At 44.1% G+C, this 18,634-nt stretch overlaps 5 protein-coding genes across 5 annotated transcripts; 4 read left to right on the plus strand and 1 right to left on the minus strand.

The window, feature by feature from the left end:
• Positions 1 to 829: 829 nt before the first annotated feature.
• rasd2a (RASD family member 2a) lies at positions 830 to 2,432 on the plus strand. The gene is made up of 2 exons (XM_070981620.1): positions 830 to 1,448; positions 1,749 to 2,432. Exons 1-2 carry the CDS (start codon positions 923 to 925, stop codon positions 2,264 to 2,266), a joined length of 1,044 nt encoding a protein of 347 aa, XP_070837721.1. The 5' UTR covers positions 830 to 922; the 3' UTR covers positions 2,267 to 2,432.
• Positions 2,433 to 3,538: 1,106 nt separating this feature from the next.
• rsad1 (radical S-adenosyl methionine domain containing 1) lies at positions 3,539 to 8,007 on the minus strand. The gene is made up of 9 exons (XM_070981913.1): positions 7,705 to 8,007; positions 7,401 to 7,534; positions 7,109 to 7,313; positions 6,652 to 7,017; positions 5,772 to 5,835; positions 5,539 to 5,686; positions 5,161 to 5,215; positions 4,908 to 5,011; positions 3,539 to 4,694 (listed from the first exon to the last, which is right to left on the minus strand). Exons 1-9 carry the CDS (start codon positions 7,843 to 7,845, stop codon positions 4,550 to 4,552), a joined length of 1,362 nt encoding a protein of 453 aa, XP_070838014.1. The 5' UTR covers positions 7,846 to 8,007; the 3' UTR covers positions 3,539 to 4,549.
• Positions 8,008 to 9,547: 1,540 nt separating this feature from the next.
• LOC139343229 (GTPase IMAP family member 7) lies at positions 9,548 to 11,066 on the plus strand. Its single transcript, XM_070980731.1, has 2 exons — positions 9,548 to 9,639; positions 10,042 to 11,066. Exons 1-2 carry the CDS (start codon positions 9,621 to 9,623, stop codon positions 11,064 to 11,066), a joined length of 1,044 nt encoding a protein of 347 aa, XP_070836832.1. The 5' UTR covers positions 9,548 to 9,620.
• A 368-nt stretch (positions 11,067 to 11,434) lies between these two features.
• On the plus strand, positions 11,435 to 14,386 carry btr02 (bloodthirsty-related gene family, member 2). The gene is made up of 7 exons (XM_070981120.1): positions 11,435 to 11,553; positions 12,413 to 12,685; positions 12,765 to 12,842; positions 12,943 to 13,191; positions 13,275 to 13,422; positions 13,518 to 13,544; positions 13,797 to 14,386. The coding sequence occupies exons 2-7, from the start codon at positions 12,416 to 12,418 to the stop codon at positions 14,339 to 14,341; spliced, it is 1,317 nt and encodes a 438-aa protein (XP_070837221.1). The 5' UTR covers positions 11,435 to 11,553; positions 12,413 to 12,415; the 3' UTR covers positions 14,342 to 14,386.
• A 49-nt stretch (positions 14,387 to 14,435) lies between these two features.
• On the plus strand, positions 14,436 to 17,230 carry cldnk (claudin k). The gene is made up of 2 exons (XM_070981121.1): positions 14,436 to 15,122; positions 16,125 to 17,230. Exon 2 carries the CDS (start codon positions 16,327 to 16,329, stop codon positions 16,972 to 16,974), a length of 648 nt encoding a protein of 215 aa, XP_070837222.1. The 5' UTR covers positions 14,436 to 15,122; positions 16,125 to 16,326; the 3' UTR covers positions 16,975 to 17,230.
• The last annotated feature ends 1,404 nt before the right edge of the window (positions 17,231 to 18,634 follow it).

Here is an 18,634-nt window from a genome sequence, read left to right on the forward strand (position 1 = left end):
GTCGTGATTTCTGCAGAAAACAATGGGGGGTGTATGCAGGTACTGTTCATACTGCCCTCATGAATAACTAAATCCCAGACGCGCAGTCATGTTAGGCTGTGCAGGCACGTAAGGAAACACTGCGTGGTGGTCATATGAGCATAAAAAATAGATCAAAGAAACAGGCCGCAATAAAACGCAAATCAAAAGCCTCCTGTTACCATGACAGCAGTCTAAGAGAAGAAAATGAACACAATTAATTAGCTCTCACACTTCTGGTGTCCATGACTACAGGGATTTGGGCAATTATGTGAACACTCTATCAGCTCATTCATCCATTTATCCATATGAGACAGGAAACACCTGTTAGTCAGGTGCTAAAATACACCACATTTAATTAGATTATTATTTTTTTAATTTTCAGAACTGTTCAAAGCATAATTTTAGTCTGATTTTTGTCATTTTGAACATGATTTATCCATAATATAATAAATTCCTTTTAGACCAATATCATGGACTTCCATCATACAGCAAGTAATTCGGACAGTCGTTGCTTTTTTTTTCACTTTTAACTCGATTACTGGCCCTGTCCTTGAAAAGCACCTGATTATTTAACTTCAGTTTTTGCAACCCAACTGTTCTTGAGCGAGTACACTCATGCGGAGAGCTGCACTGTGAAATCTCATACTCACAGACTTGTAGAGCTCATTTCTCCAAAGGAAAAGTACAAGAGAGTGGAGATCTTGTGTGCTTTTTTTGGTTCGGGGTTTGTTCTATGCTTCTATAAAAGGAGCGCGTTATTTGGATGAGACGATGACGCAGACACTGTGGGTGTATAAGAGAAGACACTCGGCTCTGTTTCGGCGCACATATGGAGAAGCAACTGGGTTAGTAAGATTTTGATCGCCTCTCGGTGTCCGGAGACGCTTGAAAGAACAAGGAGATGAACGCAACTGAGAAGTTTTACCTTCCCGTTGATGGCATCTTCGAAATGTTCAACTCTCTCGCCGGGCAATCACGCATTACGCACCCAGTTCTTCAGAGCAGCCCAGTACCCCAGCGCCCCAAAGTCTCAAACATATCGAAGACAGGCATGGGCATCATCAAAACGGTCAAAGGGAGCTGGAGACAGCAGGAGAAGAGAGCGGTTGCAAGTAGATCCTCGAGTTCTGGGAATCGGCAGGTGTCGACTGACCGACTCCCAAAGAGGTCCGTGGACTTGCTGGAGCTGGGTCTGACCAAGCCCAGGAACTGTCACAGAATAGTTGTGCTTGGAGCACCTAAAGTAGGTAAAACCAACATCCTCCAGCGATTCCTGGGTAACGAATTTGAAGAGCTCTATGAGCCCACAACGGAGGACTTTCACAGAAAACTCTTCCACATCGGCGGAGAGGCGTACCAGATTGATCTCCTGGACGCAGCGAGTGAGAGGAACTTCCCTGCGAAGCGGAGGTTATCCATTCTGACAGGTGAGCACTCAGACTGTGAAGAATCACTGCAGTTGTTTTAAGTATCAGCAGGATTTTAAGAAATATTATTTAGCACAATTTTGTGGCTTTATGAGTATCATTTGACCTTAAATTAAAAAAAAAAATTAATTTCACTTTGAAATGTGTTGTCTATCAATGACATACACTTCACAGCACCCGGGTTGTAAACTATTTAAAAGGTTTATTAAACCGGTTGTCCGGTGATTTTGGTAAATTTTGAGAACTGTGATTTTTACATTAAAAGAGGAATAATTAAAGTGATGCTCTCTTTCTCTCCAGGGGACATCTTTCTGCTTGTGTTCAGTCTGGATGACAGGGAGTCTTTCGATGAAGTCTGCTCGCTGCTCAACGAAATCGAAGCTGCTAAAGCAAAGCTGCTGAAATTAAAACATCCCGCCAGGGTGCCGGCCGTGATCTGCGGGAATAAAGCGGACCTGGAAGCTGCAAGAGCCGTGGGACGGTCGGAGGTGACAGAAATCCTCGGTGAGGATGTCCCATTCTTCGAAACCTCGGCCAAAGACGGTACGGGGCTGGAGGGTGCGTTCAGGGCCCTTGCCACTCTAGGCGGACTGCCTGACGAGACCGGTCCGTCGAGGCATCAGCTCATATCCATCCTCAGCTATCAGTCGCTGTGCATCGGCCAGCGGGGCAGGAGAGGGAGCCGGGCGCGGGGACTCGCCGCGCCCTGTGCCGCCATGGACCCTCTGGCGCGCCGCCCGAGCTTCACCAGCGACCTGCGGCTGGTGCTGAGATCAAGCACCAAACACAACAAACCCGAGAGGTGTCAGATTCAATGAATCGTGAGCCTTCTCGATAAACCAATTGTAGTAGTATGCTGCAATGTCGTATTATGTAAGGAGTTATACTCTGTCGCACCTGGCTGGACCAGTGCGTTAGTTTTGTTTCATTTTTGTATATGTAACTGCATTAAATGATCCTATAATAAAAATATTTCTAATTCTCACATGTGCTTCCTCATCTGTTTTTACCAATCAGTTTATTTCAGAGCTTCATGAAATAGGTCAAGGAGATGGGGGACCGATATTATTAGACTTCACGAAGGTCAGCAATCAGTAGTTTTCAAGTGATGATGCAAAACATGATCATGTAAGTGTGTGGGAGGACGTGACTCAGTCGCAGACCTTAAGCGTTTTCTAACTGCCAGACACGAGAGATTGCTCATATCTCCAAGCCTCCCACGCCGTAGTAAATGGCACCAAGGACCGAGGTGTGACAAAGCCCGCTTACTCAGTACCAATAGAGTACACACTCATGTGTCAGCACGAGGAAACAGAAGAGGTAGTGTGTTTATTACAGGGAGGGAGGTGGGCGAGAGGAGAGGAAATCAGCACCATGGAGAGAGCCCACATGAGGCTCTCTCTGCTGGTCTGCCACTGAGCACAAGTTCCATTTATATCCCTTCACCAATAAAAAGCTCTTCATTTCTGTAAGACAGTGTCTCCAAGCCACTCTGCAGGTCCCCAGCAACACACTGTTCAGGGGGCTTTGCATTCAGAGTGTCCTTGGTTGTTGAAAAGGATGGTTTGAAGAAAAGGATGGTTTGAATTCACTTCAGTACTTTAAAGTCAGACAAGTTTTTTCCTTCACGTCCTTCAGCTTTCATTGTGTTCCCAAACCTTCGCTCTCAAATATCACATTTACTGATGCAAAAGAGTCTGTTCATGTTCTCCACCACAAAGAAAACAATTTGCGCCCTCATATTGATGTTCCCATCTCAACTGTCTCATGGAGTGGATAATAAAACCAGACTGCAGCTGCTGAAGCTGTTGGTGCTGCAGAGGTCTCCTCACCAGGCTTCATGAATCCCACAGCAGAGGGTGAGCCGTTCCTCCAGCCTCTGCACTGACAGCACATCGTGATCTCTGCAGAAAAGAATGGGGGTTGTGTGCAGGTACTGTTACATGAATAACTAAATCCCAGATGCACAGTTATGTCAGGCTGCAGGCTCGTAGGAAAACACTGCGTGGTGGTGATACCGTACGAACATAAAAATACATTACGAGAAACATGATTCATTCAAATGTGCAATGACTACATCAGTCTGTGTTTAATCAATTCAAGATAATTTATTCGTTCCTCAAGGGTCAATTGAATCCACTGAATTCATTTACGCACATAAAAAATATCTTTGGCTGTAGCAGCAATTCAGAAGTAATAATCTTTCCTAGAAAAAGATGTTTATCACTTCATGTTCATGAGCCAGTAAATATCTTTGAATTACACAGAGGGAAGCAATATCAAACTGGTACATGGTAGCACTAGATTTTATGTTGCATAATTTCTTTAAAAAGAAAATCCTAATAGGGAATTTCCCGCAAGGAACTCCACCTCTATCACTGTGTCTCTCCTAGTGCTCAGCAGCAAATTAGAAATTTGTTTAAAAAGACACAGACCTATAAAACAAGAATATTAATATATTCATTCATATATTTATGCTACAAAAGAAGCAAAGATGAACCTTCATACAAGGATGTACAGAGGTGAGCAAGAGTGAAAAGACGATGCAGCTATTGCATGTGGTCATATTCATGAAGTCTGAGAATTGGATATTCTGTATCTAATAATAAAATAATCTCACATACAAAATAATACAATAATAACTATGCGTTCTGAACATGGCAGCTGCTTAATTATGGAGTTGCATTCATCTGTTCAGAGGGTGCATTCACAAGAGCAGCAAAAACCACAGGTCCTCTCAGCACAGGCACACACTGAAAAGGCATTCACATCAGCTCCAACCATTTCCTCCACTGGGAGAGTAAAAATTAGGTTTACGTGACAGTAAAATGCAATGAGAAGTGCTTCAGCAATAATTACATGACAGGACCTGGCTTTTAAAACTAAATTAACATCTAATGTTCAGTGTCGCCCAAACCAGAGAGATGACAGTTCTTACAGGATGATACAGAGTCAGTTTCACATAACAGTCAGTGGGCCTGGTTTACTGGTTTTACACCAGAACAAGACGAGGGACTGACAGTGGTCACTTTGTGGTGGTTTGAGCCTAACCCATGAGCAAGCTTTCTCTGACATCACCTGCTCTATGAACACTCCTGTCATTATGGGTTGGAGGTCTTCTTTGTTTGTCCATCAAAGCGGTTGTCCCTTGGTAGCCTGTGCCTGATTTGTCTTTCCAGCTCCACCAGTAGAGCTGGCAGCACGCTGTCCAGTAAGGCCAGTCCATCCCAGGAACAGCGCAGACCTCTAACAAGGAAAGAAAATGAATTGATGTTTTGCCAAATTAACTCAGTTAACTGAATATTTTTGGTTGTCAAGCAAAACGAGTTATTTGGATACTTCACCTTGGGCTGTGGGGACCTATGACAGCCATTTTTCCTGATTTTAATCATCTTTTTCTCGCCACTGAAAATGTCAAACTGCTGAATTCAAGTACAATGACAGTCATAAGTACGTCACCTGTCATCAAGAATGAGTCGTCCACTCTGCAGCCACTCTTGGACATCGGTGGATGCACCAAAGACTTCACGGAGGCTCAGCTGAGGGCTAAACAACTCCCAATGCTGCAGAAAATGTCCAAAAACAATATTATCACATTTCTAAAAATGGACTGAACTCTGAGCATCGCCTTCACTGGCAGAGAACATAACACAGAAACTGTGCTGAACAGAATCTTTTCTGAGTGTATTTCATGTCTGTATAAAGGGTTCACCTTGTGATCAATGCCCTCGGTCATTCTCATTCCCATCACCAACACCTCCTCCAATCTGCCAAACAAACATCTTTCATCACAGAACATCTGAGCGACTGCAGTTTGATAATAACGAGGACAGGGCAGAGTGGGTAAACAGGCTGAATGGACGAGACTGATTATAGTTTCACAAGGACAGAATGTTTGAGAGAACGAGCACATGTACAGCGACGTCCAGCACTATGTTTCTGACGCTGTTAAACTACACTCTGAGGTTTGGCTGATACACTTCACATGGGCTCAGAATTTGTGGCAACAGCAGCTGCCCCCTTGTGTGATCACTATATATACACTCATTACCAGACAGCAACACTACTTCCTGTAAGTGCAACAGCTCACAGTTCAAGATGGCCCAGTTGAATCCGCCTCCGTGTCCCATGTCCCCTCTGCCGGACTTCACGGATCCAGACGTCAGGCTCCAGAGTCTGGGTCCGGGCCTCCCGAAGGACACCTCCCTCCCCCAGAGGAGCGAACCGGCTGTGTGCTCCTGTCACAAACAAAAATGCTAACGCTAACTTTGCACAAGGTCAATATTTCATCGATCGCTGCTTTCGATCTAGAAAACAGATCACCTGGTCCGACACCGATGTATTGTCTTCCTTTCCAGTAGCTCATGTTGTGATGACTCACTGCGTTCTGCATAACACAAAGTGAAGTATCATTGCGCCGTCGTGACTGTTCCGCTCAGACGTGTTTATGAGGCCATATGGTGCACAACAGAGCAGACATCTGCCTTGTTGAGTGTTTGTGGAGACATGTCATCAAAAACAAACCAGCAGAGCTGAATAATGGCCTTCATCTCTCAGAATCATCAACAACAGCGCACGTCACTTTTACCTGTTGCTCTATAACCTGAAAAATACTGATAATAATGTATACACAGTATTACCTTTCCTAAAAGTATTTGAGAATTAAAGATTTTACTAAAAAAAAGATGACTAATTTGCCTACTGACATCCCCTCAGCTCCAGCTATACTTTGCATTTAGTGTCAATCAGCAGATGTTAGCATGCTGACTTTGCACACAAAGATGGTGAACATGGTAAACATTTAGCTCAGCATATTAGCATTGTCACTGCGAGCGTGTTAGCATGCTGACGTTAGCATTTTGCTCAATGCTCGGCTGTGCTAGTTGCTGCGGACTCTTCATCTCTGGTTTTAAATTTGGGACTTATTACTAAAAACCTGTGTTTTTGTATAAATTCTGCTCTACATATATGTTTGAACTTTACATTTTTCTGCACGGTAACACCGAAACTTTCGTCATTATTTAGAACTTTTACCATTATTCCAATTATGGCTATTTTAAGTTTGAAAGGTTGTTGTAATGCTTTTTAATTCCTTATATAAAGCACTTTGCCTTCAGTGCTCCAAAGTTTCTAAACAAATCAGTTCTTCCTAAGATGAGGAGGACGATCAGTGAGCAATCAGTCTTTACAGCCGAGGACTTACATGTCTTGCGAAGTTAGAAACCTCATACTGCGCAAAGCCGTGCTGGTGGAGAGTCCTCCTGGCACACTGGTACATCTCTGCCGTCACATCTTCAGCGGGCACAGTCACTTCTCCTGCTAGCACCTGTCTGAACAGCTGGGTGCCTCGCTCCAAGGTCAGCTGGTACAGAGACACGTGGTCATCGCACACCCTCAACAGCTCAGACAACTCCTTCTCCCAGGATTCGACGCTCTGTTTGGGACGTCCGAACATGACATCCACCGACACCCTCCCGGGGCATACATTCCCGGCCTCTTCGATGGTTTTCAAAGCCTGATGAGAACTGTGATCTCTTCCCAGAATGATCAAATCCTCATCCTGCAAAGACTGAAGGGTTGAACAGGTGAACTGGAGACTGCTGTGCTATGCAGCTCACAATCTAACCTTCTGTGATCAGTATTACAGATCATATATTCACCTGGACCCCAATGGAGAAACGGTTCACCCCAGCACGGCAGAAGTCCTCTAACTTTGACATTCCTACAGGAGTAGGGTTGACCTCGAGCGTGACCTCGGCCTTATCCGAGAGATTCGCCTGCCTGGAAACACTTTCCAGGACTGCGGCAATGGTCGAGGGGTGAGCCAAGCTCGGAGTCCCACCACCAAAAAATACTGAGGTAATGCTGCAGGGAGGAATTGAAATTAAGGGTGGGTGAAAGCTGCGGGGATGCTGGATGACTGCATGTGAAAGGTCTAATAAATCACCATACCAGGATACCTGACTGAGCTGCAGCAGGGTCTCAGTCTCCCTCTGAAGGCACTCGGTCATCATGTGGTCATTGTTCTCTCTGGATATGTATTTGTTAAAGTTGCAGTAGGAGCACCTCCTGAGACAGTAAGGCCACTGCAGAAAGGAGGAAGGTCACTTTGACATAATTTGGGCAAACTGTCTAGACATGACATAGTATTTGCATTAGAGTGAAAAATGGATCTAATTCAGGGCATGGATATGCTTTCGCAGGCGTGCGCTGCATACAAATATTTAATCAGTTAAATTGTCCAAAGCCGGCTCACGTGTACGTAGAGAGACGCCTGCTTGGTGAGATGTGAAGAGTTTGTCCATTCGTCGATTAGTTCACCGCCGGAAATGTCGGAGGAGCAGCGGGGCCCGACAGAGAGGGCACGTCCGACCGCACGCAACGTGTGTTTAATCATTCTGGAGCCAGTGTTTGTCTATCTGAGGGCAGATATGACCGTCTCTCTGTCTGTCTCCTGACCCGAGGCTGTCCTTCACTTGAGAACTTGGTCCCATTATAGCAGCTACACGCTGCAGCTGGCTTCATTGCAAACGTAAAAACTGTGCGTTTCCATGGCAGCAGTGAGGCCAACGCAGACACACGTTAACGTAAAGTCGTTTTGTCTGTTTACGTCGTTTTAAGATCTCTTCCTGGATGCTCGCTCCAAACAGGAAGTTCATAAATGTGATTTCCGTTTTGTGTGTTACGACATTTGGCCACACCGGGGCGCTGTTTTACCAGTTTTATGTATCAACAAGTACAGACAGCTACTAACAGTTGACTGTACTGTACGAATTTACACAGCAGTCAGATCATTTTGAGCACCGTTTGCTGTAACTGTTCACAAGTGTAAGTGTGTGAATGAATAATAGGTTTTAGGCGTATTATCCTCTCCTCGTCTGCTGCTTTGGGCCTATTTCCACCTGACTTCACATACCTCTATTTAATGCTTAATAACACAAAACTTCAAATACAGAACCTACTAAATTCTAAGTAACTTATTATTATATAATAGCATTAAATTTCTGGCTGTCATAGACAAAATCAGTGTGGAGCCGTGAAGAACTTGTATTTTAATTTCAAGTGGACAGTTAGTTTATTTAAACACCGAATGAGAGGACTCCAATACTGTCATTAATTTGTGATAAATCAAAGAACTGCATATATGTATATATATAAGTACAATAAGTAGAATAACCAGTAAATCTGTAATAAATAAACTCCTCACAGAGTTTATGCTCCTAATGTAAATGTTTTGAGCGTACAGTACGTGATCATCTGAATATGTTCCCGTTCATGTCGGCCTTTTTGCATGAAGCTCATTTAAATACCAGCAGAGCTTTTTAAACAGCAGTATGTGTTGATGCAGTGACAGCACAAAGAGAATAGTCTATGTTGGGATTATACGTTTGTGCTCTACTCACACAGGATCAAAGTAATTTTAATGAGCTATTGATTTCCCAGATTCCAGGACAAAAACACAGTCTGGTGGGCTAGTGAGATAACCTTGTAGGGTCACCTTTAACTTAAACAGAGAAGCAAAAAATCAAAACTCTCTGAATGCCTATAAAAGCTTTCATTCTTTAGGGTTACAGTAAATCAAATCCCTTCTTCATTTTGAGGTAAGAGCCTATTCAGCACTGTCAGCAGACAAACAACTTACCAATCAATGATTGTCATATTCGTCCTCTGGTCAGCTCTGATTAATACTAGAGAGTTTGTCATGATGGTGATGATTACACAAAGCACTTCAACATCCACCTTAAAGAAAATGTAAAAATCCTCCTTTCCTCTCATCCTCCACAGTCAGGTGCAAACTGCAAAAGCAAAAAACACAATAGTTTATTTAGTAATTGTATTATTAAACTATTTAATTGAAGATGTCAATAAATGTGAATGTTCTCACTGCCAGCTTCCAACCCTGGGGACATTTTCCACTTAATATTAAATCATGTACCCAATTACCTAATCAACAGAGAGCAGAGAGAGAGAGAGAGAGAGAGAGAGAGAGAGAGAGAGAGAGAGAGAGAGAGAGAGAGAGAGAGAGAGAGAGAGAGAGAGAGAGATTAGGGAAAGTGATCGTGGTGTGTTTTCACTGAATACACACAACAGCTGTGGTGATGAGTTCAGTCCAGGGAGAAGCTGGAGAACTTTGTGATAATCCAAAATAAAACTGTGCTGTAAATCTGCCTGATGGATAAGAGGAAGAAAGGTAAGATCACTGATTTAATGCATACAGGAGGCAAAGAACATGACATGGAACTGACTAATCTGCTTTACTTTTACTCAAACTACAAAGCTAAAAAAGGTGGATTGTTATCAGTTTGCATGCTGTTTAGCAGCATCGATCAACTAAAAATGCTTTCAGCTTAGCTAGTTTTTAGTCATGCAGCGGCACTGCAATGTCAGCTGGTTGCTCAGTCCACCACCACTTTACTACAAAATGAAATATATCAAGAATAGATTGCCATGATATTTTATACATTCATGGTACACAGAAGTTTATCATCAAATACCCACAAACCATGATGTAAAATTACACAGATAAGTGTCCCTTTGCATTTACGTGGCGTTTCTTCTCTCTGATATTCAACTGAGCCTCACTTTTTCACAGGATCTACCACAGAATTACGGCTTATGGTGGTGGGTAGCAGCGGACCTTCACAGTTCCTTCTAACAAATGCCATACTCGGGAGGGAAGAGTTTTCTAAGGATATCACCAGCATTTCTGACAGCAGGAAGAATACTGGAGAGCTGGCTGGCAGACGAGTGGCTGTGATCAACGGGCCAAACATCTATGATAAGGATATATCTAAACCCAAGAGGAAGATGGAGCTGAGAAGGTCTAAGTGCTTATGCATTCCTGGTCCCCATGCCTTTCTTGTTGCTTTCGACATGGACGCAATCTCTCCGAATGAAATGCAAACCCCAAAACTGATGAGGGAACGCTTTGGAAGACACTGTCTCAGGCACTGCATGGTCCTCCTGGCCTATGAAGGGAGTATGGATGGAGCGAACCTGGAACACAGGGTGCAGAAGACTGACTGGCACCTGAGGGAACTGATCGAGAAGTACGGCGGCCGCTTTCATGCATTCAGCAAGAATTGGAGAGATCACAGCCGGGACAAAGAGCTGCTGCAGAAGATAGAGCGGATGATGGCCTCCGTGGGTGGCGGCTACTTCTGCAGCAGAACTTTCCAGAAGGCAGAGGAGAGCGTGAAGAAAGAGGAGAGGAGGCTCAGGAAGCAGAGGGAAGCCGGGATGAAGAAGGCCTGGACTGAGATGGAGAGCCAGTACATGGAGGATGAATTGTATCACCAGAAGGATGCCTACACCACCAGTGTTGGCGCAGAGATCAGAGCTAAGGCAGAGATGGACAATGGATGGCTCAGAACGTCCCTGGCCAGAGGACTGGGGACGGGTTTGGTTGTGGGAGCTGTCATGGGTGCTCTTTTTGGGTCCATTGAGGGGCCAGGAGGGATGGTTCTTTATGGGATCATAGGTGGTGCTGTAGGTGGATCTGCAGGAGGAACAGCCCAGGTAGCTATAAAGCATATGGAGGACAGAGTGGCCCCCCCCGCCAGACTCAACTTTAACTCAATCTTCATCAATCGCTTCTTTGCTACTCCTCGTCCATGACAGCATGTGCTAACTTATGACCTGTTTTTTGGGAATAAAGTGAATAGAAAAACTTTATATCATGTGCTCTGTCGTCGATTGGGATCGGGAAACTCTTTTTAGGCTGAAACACGAACTTAACTTGTTCTATACTATGCTACTGTTTTGGCACAGAACATCTTGATTACTAATGATCATACATCTCATGTCTGATTTTAAACTGTAAATCTACATTTTCAATAAACAGAGCTGTCCAACATTTCCTGGTGTCCTGCTGCAGGTGAGGTGTAGCTCAGATTACATTCAGGGTGGAGTCTCAACTTGGAGTGCCATTGTCAAAAGCACTGCCCTTTTCCTAGACAACACACACACACACACACACACACACACCTCGGCGCACCTGTTGAGTGTACACTGTTTGCTGTACCTATGTAGTATTACCTGAAACTGTGAATAGAAGCAGAGCAGACCGACTGCAGTGTTATCAGGACGAGATCAGCTCAGCTAGGTAAGACCACACTCTGTAAATGTTTTTACGTTTGTTTCCCTTTTGGAAAAGTTACATATAAACTGAAATCAGACCTGTGAATCATTCATGAGCATGTTGCGTCATCCGGGAGTGTTTCCTACATGGATGTCAGAGTACAACTGGATGAAACTCAGGAATCACAGGAAAAACATTAGGATTTCAGTAGTTGCGTCTTTGTGTTGACTTGAGCAGGACTGTGCTGTTACTCCCAGTTGACGTAACAAGCTATTTGGTTGCTACCTGTTTGACTGCATATTTTACATTACATCTTTTACTCAGCTGTTTCCGTTCTCAATAAGTTCGGCCTTATCTGTCCTTGATAACAAGATTCTCTTAACTCACGTGGCTGTGACAGTGACAATGAGAAGGACGCTGCGGTAGAAAATAATCTGAGGGCCAGGCTTCACTGTGGGAGGCTTTCACCAGTGAAATGATTGTTACTTCAGCGGATTAAAAGAGAATCACATATCCTGTCCTTTGTGTATCATTACACAATACGAGAGGAATGCCATTCTGCTCAAGCACATGCCATTCCTCTTTGTTTTTTTTCTTCTTTCTTACTCCATTAATCATCTTGCAACCTCTCAGAAAATATGTAGAATATATGAGTACTTCTTCCACCCCATATATGTATATATGTACTTAGTGATTAAATACAAATGCTACATTTTCAGCTCATTTTTCAAGCTCTTTTCTATAATGTTAGTATTTCCTAAAAAGTAGGAAAGAAAGATTTTGCCTAATTTACCATTCAAACATCAAGTGCAGGCTTAGCCACAGAGATCTTTGAATAAACTGAAAAATCTTTCTCACACTTTGTCGACATTGTCACTTTCAGAGTATGGCCTCTACGATCAGCCTCCTCCCTGAGAAGCACTTCTTGTGCTCTCTGTGCAGGGACATCTTCACCAACCCAGTGACCATACCATGCGGACACAGCTTCTGCTTGTCCTGTCTCTGCCGCTACTGGGCGCGACACCAGTCCAAATACTGCCCCCACTGTAAGAGAGTGTTCACTGACAGGCCTGACCTCAGTGTCAACCGCATTCTGGCAGACCTCTCAGACAATTACAGGACGACTCGACCAGAGAAACCACCTGATGAGGAGATGGTACTTTACTGGTTTTGTTAGTTATCACGGGTGACATCATTGGATATTGATAAATGTAGAATATCTGTCACTGTTGCAGGTTATAGACGTTGAGCAAATGATTCAGGAAAGGCTGCAGAAGATAGAAAGGTTGAAGTATTCCCTTGAGCTCCAAAAGGTGCGCTGTAAACACTTTAACATCATTCAAATCTGCATTTAAAAAAAAAGAAAAAGTACAGTACGTTGCTGAATGCTGATGCCTGATGATGTCCAATCAGAACTCTTACCTCAGGGAGGTGCGAGAGAGTCAGAAGGTTTTCTCCGCCCTCGTGAATGCCATGGAGAAGAGTCACAAAGCGGTCGTCGCGGCAATTGAGGACAGACAAAGGGAGGAGGAGAAGAGAGTAGAGACACTGGTGGAGGAGCTCAAACAGGAGATCCAGGAGCTGAGGAAGGAGACAATTGAACCTGATCCTCAGATTCCTGTAAGCAGTGATCAAAGTGATGACACCAAGCAAGTTACCGTGGTAAGAACCATTATCTTCCCCAAACAGTATAATGATAATGGTGAAGCACTGGCCAGCATGAAATCTTTGTTTATGTCATACAGAACATTTTTCCCACAATGTGCCTGTCTGAGATGAAGGACTGGTCCAAGGTTACCGTAGAAACTGACCCTTGTGTTGGGGTCACCAGGCGAGCACTGTCAGACACGATGGAAAAGATAAAGGCGGAAGTAAACAGGCTCTCCAAATCGGGTGAGTAAAGCCACTTTCGTCTCTTATTGAAATCATATTCTTCAATAAATTCAAAGACAGTCACGTTTCTTTTTCCTGTGGCTCTTCTTTGACAGAATTGAAGAGAATAGAGAAATACACAGGTAAGGCTTTGTCTTCACAGACACAAATTTAAGGGACTGTACACAAGTTATGAGACGGGGTGGTTATAGATTTTCCTTTTAGCTTTAATATAGCTTTAAATGCATCATATAAAGTATGCTTATATCATAATTCAAGTTCATAATAATCTTAATTAACAGTGATTAAATAATAACTTACTTACAGTGTCTTGGTGCTCAAGCTGTCCAGACTGTTTGACCCTTTCTTGACCTTTTGACCTCCCTCCTTCTTAGTGGATGTCAATCTGAGCGCCAAGACCGCCCACCCTTTCCTCTCCGTCTCAGAGGACAGAAAACAGGTGAGACACACGGACAAGCTCCAGGAGGTACCAGATCACCCCAAGCGGTTCGACCGTGTGGCGAACGTGCTGGCCAAAGAAAGCTTCGCCGGCGGGAGGTGCTACTGGGAGGTGGAGGTCGGGGAGAAGATCGAGTGGAACATCGGTGTTGTCAGACATTCCATAAACAGGAAGGGCAAGTTCACTGTCTGCCCTGCAAATGGTTTCTGGACATTAAGCCTGAAGGCTGGAGGCCAGTACATTGCCAACACCTCTCCTGTCACCCTGTTGGCTCTGGAGCAGAGACCCAGGAAGGTGGGCGTGTTTCTGGACTACACAGAGGGCCGTGTGTCCTTCTACTGCGCCGAGTCTGGAGTCCACATTCACACCTTCACAGATACATTGACTGACAGGCTTAATCCATTCTTCAGTCCTGGTCGCCTGCATGGCGGCAAAAACGCTGCTCCCCTGATCATCTGTTCTAGTTTCTGCAGCATCTAAACATCATTTTTCATACATGATTTATAAATCTGAAGAATCAATACAATTGCCGTGCTTCTGATTATCTTTTCAGTATCAATCCAGTATTTCAAATATATTTATTTAGTTCCAAGTCCAGTATGAAAAACTACAATGAACCACATTTGTCCTGTCAGGACAGCGAACAAGAGGTTGCATAAGGACCAACTCCCTACACTCGAACAACTTCAATGAAACCCATAAACAGATTGAAAAGGAAAGAGGAGGGTAGAAGAAAAGAGAAGGCTCTCATAAATGAACAAGTGAGTCAAAGTTGAGGGGGAAAAGGAGAAAATAGGTTGCTGAGTTGTATGGATGCAAGGGACTGCAGGGTTTGGACAGAGGTTGACGAGGAGGAGCAGGGAGGGAGGGCACAGCGGAACAGCAGGGCATTGTGCTCGTACACCAGGCACTGGGAGACACACTCAAACACATTCACTCATTCACACACTGACACGGTCGTGCACACAAGCGCATGCTTCTGCCCACTGCCGCACAGACTTGCGCTGGCATCTCGGAGGGCAGCCCCATCTCCAGTCCAGTCCCGGGTGTCGAAGCTGATCGACCCCTCTCTACTTCAGTTCACCTGACCTCTGAGGACAGAGCCTCCCCGTGCTCTGCAGCCTTCCTGAGGACCAGACTGAATCCTCAGGGCCGTCACTCACAACTGCAGGCATCCCAGGTGATCTACGCCAGAAGAGGAGCAGAAACACTTAACTGAGGACTAATTGGACCAGTCAGAGTACTTCTTACTTCATTGGAGGTAAATATCCTTGATAACAGTGCATTGGTGACATTTCCAAAAATGCCACGCAACAGCTTGACAGGAGAACTGATACATTTATCTTTAAGTGTAATGAGTTTGATGGGATATAAAGAACGCTCCCAGAAATTATTCTATTATATGTTTAGCTGTCACCATTCAATATCCCTGTTTAACTCATCTCAGTGTTGGAGGCAGGTGTATGACGCTGCTTTTGTCTCATTACAATGGCTGCAATAATTACCTTCAAAGTAGGCAGGGCCATTAGTTGTACCAAAGATAAGGCACATAGTCTGAAAGTGGGGTCTGTGGGCCTTAAGGGCCCTTTAAGGGACACCCAGGGAGGACTGTTTATTAGTATAAATTAATGCACAATATTTTGTAACACTGGAGGAATGTAGGTCTTATTCTGGTTTTGAGGATATGATCCATTGTTATCTGACCATTCACATTCTCATCAAATCAAATATTAATCCTCTCAGATGGGGATCTATTGGTTACCTGAAAGGGGCCCAGTCAGTAAAGCATATCCCTTTGTCATTCTTCCATCCATCCTTGTCAGCAAGAGTCCCTTGGAATAATTGTGCAGGAAGGCTTTTGATTCACAGAATTGGTCAAATGTGGACACTGAGAGCTGCGATAAATAGACGACATGGGTCCTCCTGGCCCACTCTACAGGCCTTCATGAAAGCTGCTTGTGTTCAGAGTCTCCTCATGTTTTTCTGAGATAATCCACTCACCCGGCAAGGCGTAGCTCAACACCCACAGCTGTGTCAAAGACGGCTATTCTCTGTGGTTCTCACTGGAATCCACCAAACATGGGCCTCCCAGTCTGTTTCCAAATATTTATGATAAATATATGCTTCATTAGTCTTCTCGAGCTTTACTAATGTAATGCTCATTGTTGTGAGTAGTAAGAAGTAGTAAATACTTGGATTTTCGTAGCACTGTTTGTACGATGGATAGAGAATGATTTGAAATTGGTTGTTTTCTGAATTTCAGGAGCACCTGTCCTTGTCTAACCCAAGCTGATCTCAAAGACATCATCACCCGAAGACTGAAGATCCAGTATAGTGGAACACAATAGTCCCAGTACTGTAGACTGCCACATTTCTTTGTGGGACTATAAGCGGGCCCTCTGCAACAAACACAGACTGAAATAAAACCAAGACGAATCCATCTGATTCAAACAACACCTTTCATCATGGCAACCACGGGCATGCAGTTGCTGGGCCTAATCATGTCCATTGTGGGCTGGGTGAGTGGGGCGATAGTCTGCGCCATCCCCCTGTGGCGAGTCACCGCCTTCATTGGTAACAACATAGTGACGGCTCAGATCATTTGGGAAGGCCTTTGGATGAATTGCATTGTGCAAAGCACAGGTCAGATCCAGTGTAAGGTGTATGACAGCTTGCTGGCTCTGCCCAGTGACATGCAGGCTGCCCGAGGCCTCACCGTGTTCTCCATCTTGATCTGTGGCCTGGCTCTGGCTCTGGGGGTCCTTGGAGTCAAGTGCACCAAGTGCATCGGTGTAAACAGCGTCAAGGCCCGTATCGCTCGCATCTCTGGTGCTCTTTTTGCCATCGCGGGGTTCCTCTACCTTGTGCCCATCTGCTGGACTGCCCACTCCATCATCAGGGATTTCTATGATCCGCATGTGGCGGCCCCACACAAGCGTGAGCTTGGCCCTGCCCTGTACATCGGCTGGGGGGCGTCAGCCTTGCTCCTCATTGGGGGATCTCTGCTCTATGCTGGATCAAGTCCCCCTGGCATCCCAGGTTCTCCCACCTTCAGCAGTGGAGAAAGTAGTCCTCGCAGAGCACCTGCCACACAAGTCAAAGGTTATGTTTAAGCTTCCAAAATGTCTGAATGCCTTCAAGTCCTACAAATATACCCCAAACAAAAACAAATCTGATTCCTTTCCTTTTGATTTTGCTTCTTGCAATTATTTTATACTTAATGTTATTCCAGTTTGCTTTTTTCTCTGAAAAGCCGCAGGAGGCCGTTCAAGGAAAATTGAACTCATTTCGTTATTTCATACCTGATATCCTTCAATAACCTGTTTTCTCTGTCCGTGTAAAATACAATAAAATGTCCTCCAAATCCTCTTCTGAGGGAGATGTCATTTGTGTTTGACGTATAGTGGTTTTTAAAAGAAAATCTTTGTCATTTATGTAAACACTACTAGGGGTTCTGCTGAGAGGAGAGGAACAATAGAACAATGGGGATGTGTGTACATTTGCTTGTGGTGCCATATTGTTGCAAAGTGTGTGTGTGTGTGTGTGTGTGTGTGTGTGTGTGTGTGTGTGTGTGTGTGTGTGTGTGTGTGTGTGTGTGTGTGTGTGTGTGTGTGTGTGTGTGGGCCTCCATCTCGAATCTTCCATTTCCTCTTCTGCGTCTCAGCAGCCGTTTACCGGGGACAAAGAAAGATACACAATGTTTCCTTCACAACATTAAAATTGGCTCTTTTAGCACAAGTGATCTAAAAGTGTCAACTATCTTTGTCAGAATCACAATGAACACGAAATCACTGTTATGGCTACAGCTTTCATCTCATCACCTATCCTGGATATCCCAGATTACATGATATTATATAAAAACAGATGAGCACTCAGACTGTGTGTCTATCTCTCAGTGTGTACGCATGTAATGTGGGATGTTACAAGCCACAATCTTCATTCATGAGACATTGTCCAGATCGTTAAGACTCTGTCCTCTTTGCTTTGAAGTGAATGATCTTCCACTGAAAATTTAGATAAATTTCCATGCGGGTAACTGTGTGGAAAACATATTGTGGAGTTTGCTTTCTACCTCCTGTAAGCAATAAATTTGATCACAGATGTGAAGGGATTCAGTCTGCTTCAGTTTCTTTTCCTTCTGTCTGTAACAGCAGAAGACAGAGCAACACAATGCCACTTTATAGAGCATTACAGCACCACAGTAACAATGGACACCAGTGTCCCAAGTGCCAGGTAGTGACTCATACATGACCTAAGTAGGCCTATACCAGTGTTGGTAGAGTAATGCTGTGAATACAGTTAGGCAGTCTGTGCTATTTTACTGTACAATTATAATGGGGAAAACATAGAGTCAGACAAGTGCATTATTTACACTCTAAATAATCAGCGCAGTCTCTGAAAATAGCTATAAAGGTGTGGCACCAACACAATTACGGTCACAATCACATACATTATGAGCATACTCATGAACTGTTGGTGATATCATTCACAGTGAAGTACATGAATTGTCCACAGAGCCAACCACACAACATTATTGATGGAGCTAGTAGAGATTCAGTGATAATGTTCAAGTGCTCTGCTGTAAGGTCTCCTATATCTTTTTCTATATAGGTCTAAGTATGAAAATCAAAAGCACTCGTTATGAAAAATAGCCCATTTCAGAATAATATTTGTTATATTATTGATTTGAATTATTGATGCATTAATCTGTGCAACACATCATCATAATGCTGCAGCTGGCAAAGGTGGGCCTCATTTTAATGACTTTATCCT

Source organism: Chaetodon trifascialis, chromosome 15, assembly GCF_039877785.1.
Source record: "Chaetodon trifascialis isolate fChaTrf1 chromosome 15, fChaTrf1.hap1, whole genome shotgun sequence".
NCBI lineage: Eukaryota > Metazoa > Chordata > Actinopteri > Chaetodontiformes > Chaetodontidae > Chaetodon > Chaetodon trifascialis.